Genomic DNA, 3,345 nt, shown 5'->3' on the forward strand with positions numbered 1-3,345 from the left:
GTATTATCATTGTTTAAAAAACAGTAATTAATCAAAAAAAAGATTGCAAACAACAGTAGTGTAGAGGGGAGGGGGGATTCCAAGGGGAAAAAAAGGGTTCTGTCCAGGTGCTGCTTTAATGGGAGCAATACTGTGCAGAGCCCTATCAGATGGGCCCTAAATGTTCAGGGGTCATTCCCTTAATCCATTATCATATTTAACATCACCACCAGGACCAGCTCAAGGAGGCACCCAGGGAACCATGTGCTAGGGGGTACCAAAAAGGGCGTGACAAAATTTAAGGAAATTTCCACAACTGTCAGCTTGTACTCACCGAAGTTCAGCTTGCCCGGGGGCACCAGCAACCCTAGGGCCGGCCATGATCACCATCAAGCTCTTTCGGTACATTTAGTTGAGTTCCATCAGATGCAGGTATTTATAAAATGATTTCAAATCAAAGAATAAATCCATTATATTATATTTGGTAGAATTAACTGCCGAATATTACTCTTTTACTTGTTTCAGTCATTTGACTGTGGCCATGCTGGAGCACCGCCTTTAGTCGAGTAAATCGACCCCAGGACTTATTCTTTGTAAGCCTAGTACTTATTTAATCAGTTCTCTTTTGCCGAACTGCTAAGTTACAAGGACGTAAACACACCAGCATCGATTTTCAAGCGATGTTCGGGGGACAAACACAGACACTCAAACATATACACGCACATACATATATATATATACATATATATATATATATATACGATGGGCTTCTTTCAGTTTCCGACTACCAAATCTACTCATAAGGCTTTGGTTGGCCCGAGGCTATAGTAGAAGACACTTGCCCAAGGTGCCACGCAGTGGGACTGAACTCGGAACCATGTGGTTGGTGAGCAAGCTCCTTACCAAACAGCCGCTCCAGCCAAATATTATGTAAAACATTAAAAATAAAATTTGACTTTGTTCAATTTCTTTGTATCTTTCTTTCCACATCCATTTTTTTTTTTTGGTTTGTTTGTCTTTTTCAGAACGTTTGGAATTGATTATCCAGGGACGAGTAGACTCACCTCAGATGCAGATTTCACCGAATCTACCCAACATCATCAACATCCGACAGACAGCAAATGTGCACCCAGAGCAACCCAATATATTATCAGGAGGCCCTAATCAGTATCATATCCAGTCCCCTTTTCTACCAGACAGTCCGACCCCACAACATGTCGAGATTCTAGAACAAAACAACAGCAGCTTATTAAAGGAAGTCGGTGCTGTGGACACAACTCTTTCTTTAGACCCAACAATGTCAGAAATGAACCTAAAGGTAACCCCTCCACCACACACATCTAGTGTACCTTTAAAATCTTAATATCCTTTGTACTCTGTGTAAATGTCTGTGAATTGAAGTGCCAATACACGAAATTCTTGGCCCTTGAATTACTCTGTAACACCGGGTTTCTAATATTGGCACAAGGCCAGCAAGTTTTGAGGTGGGTGAAGTCAATTTCATTAACCCGAGTACACAACTGGTACTTATTTTATTGACCCCCAAACTGATGAAAGGCAAAATTGACCTCAGCAGAATTTGAACTCAGAACATTTTCTCCAGCATGATAACAATTCTGCCATTTTGCTGCCTTTTATGGTATCAAATTCTTGCACAAGGCCAGCAACTTTTGAGGTGGGCGATGTCAGTTACACTGACCCCAGTACTTCACTGGTGCATATTTTATCAACCCCGAAAGGATGAAAGGCAAAGTCGACCTTGGCAGGATTTGAACTCAGAACATAAAGAGAGGGAAGAGATGTTGCTAAGCATTTCGTCCACCATGTTAATGACGATTCTGTTGGCTTTCTGCCTGCAATCAATTAATAATCCCTTCTACTATAGGTACAAGGCCTGAAATTTTCAGTGAAGGGCCGAAGCCGACCACATTGACCCCCCACTGCTCAACTGGGACTATTTTTTTGACCCTGAAAGGATAAATGGTAAAGCCAACCTCAGAAGAATTTGAACTCAGAACATAAAAACAGACAAAATACCACAAAGCATTCTGCCTGCTCATCACCATCCACTAATTAATCATGGAGGTGCAATGGCCCAGTGGTTAGGGCAGCGGACTCGTGATCGTAGGATCATGGTTTCAATTCCCAGACCGGGCGTTGTGAGTGTTTATTGAGTGAAAACACCTAAAGTTCCACGAGGCTCCGGCAGGGGATATCTGGTGAACCCTACTGTGCTCTTTCACCACAACTTTCTCTCACTCTTTCTTCCTATTTCTGTTGTGCCTGTAATTCAAAGGGTCAGCCTTGTCACACTGTGTCACGCTGAATATCCCCAAGAACTACGTTAAGGGTACACATGTCTGTGGAGTGCTCAGCCACTTGCATGTTAATTTCACGAGCAGGCTGTTCCGTTGATCAGATCAACTGGAACCCTCGTCGTCGTAACCGACGGAGTGCCAATTAATTAATCATAAAAAAATATATATTCCCTCATGTTTTCACTTCTGTTTTCCTGTTTGTAACCCTAAACCTATGAAGTACAACTCATAATATTTGTTGTTGTTGTTTGTTTTTTTAATTTCCTTCTCTGCTTTCTGATTTCAGAACCTGTTGGATCCCACAATCTGTCTCCAAGACAATTTCCCCTTCCAGAACAGTATATGGGACGAAGACATGGATGTTGAGTTGAGTTTAGATATGCCTGTGGCCATATCTGCAACCAATTCTGGGGTGCAAACTCTAGGGGCCTCACTAACTTCAGCAGCACCTCATATCAATTTATATTCCCCTCTGGCAGGTTAGACATTCTTTTATTCTTTTACTTGTTTCAATCATTTGACTGCAGCCATGCTGGAGCACTGCCTTTAGTCAAGCAAATCGACCCCAGGACTTATTCTTTGTAAGCCTAGTACTTATTCTATCAGTCTCTTTTGCTGAACTGCTAAGTATCAGGGATATAAACACACCAGCATCGGTTGTCAAGCGATGTTGGGGGGACAAACACAAACGCACACACACATATATATATATATACCATGGGCTTCTTCCAGTTTCTGTATACCAAATCCACTCACAAGGCTTTGGTAAACCTGAGGCTATAGTAGAAGACACTTGCCCAAGGTGCAATACAGTAAGCCTGAACCCAGAACCATGTTGTTGGTAAGCAAGCTACTTACCATACAGCCTCTCCTGAGGTTTACATAGTCTTAATGTAAAAACTATTAAATAAATAAATGAATAAATAAATATATATATATATAAATATATATATATATATATATATATATGTATATATATGACTGACTCTCATGCCAGTGGCACGTAAAACGCACCAACCAAACGTGGCCGATGCCAGTACCCACTGAC

The 3,345-nt window shown here is 41.5% G+C and overlaps 1 protein-coding gene across 1 annotated transcript in view; it reads left to right on the forward strand.

Annotated features, from left to right (window-relative positions):
• The window catches only part of LOC106880976 (probable basic-leucine zipper transcription factor Q), a 49,676-nt gene that overhangs the window by 44,411 nt on the left and 1,920 nt on the right, over positions 1-3,345 (forward strand). Inside the window, exons 3-5 of the mRNA XM_052969453.1 lie at positions 213-267; positions 1,005-1,297; positions 2,584-2,776. Of these exons, the coding sequence (XP_052825413.1) occupies positions 213-267; positions 1,005-1,297; positions 2,584-2,776 (541 nt within the window). The remainder of the gene's footprint in view (positions 1-212; positions 268-1,004; positions 1,298-2,583; positions 2,777-3,345) is intronic.

This window comes from Octopus bimaculoides, chromosome 7, assembly GCF_001194135.2.
Source record: "Octopus bimaculoides isolate UCB-OBI-ISO-001 chromosome 7, ASM119413v2, whole genome shotgun sequence".
NCBI lineage: Eukaryota > Metazoa > Mollusca > Cephalopoda > Octopoda > Octopodidae > Octopus > Octopus bimaculoides.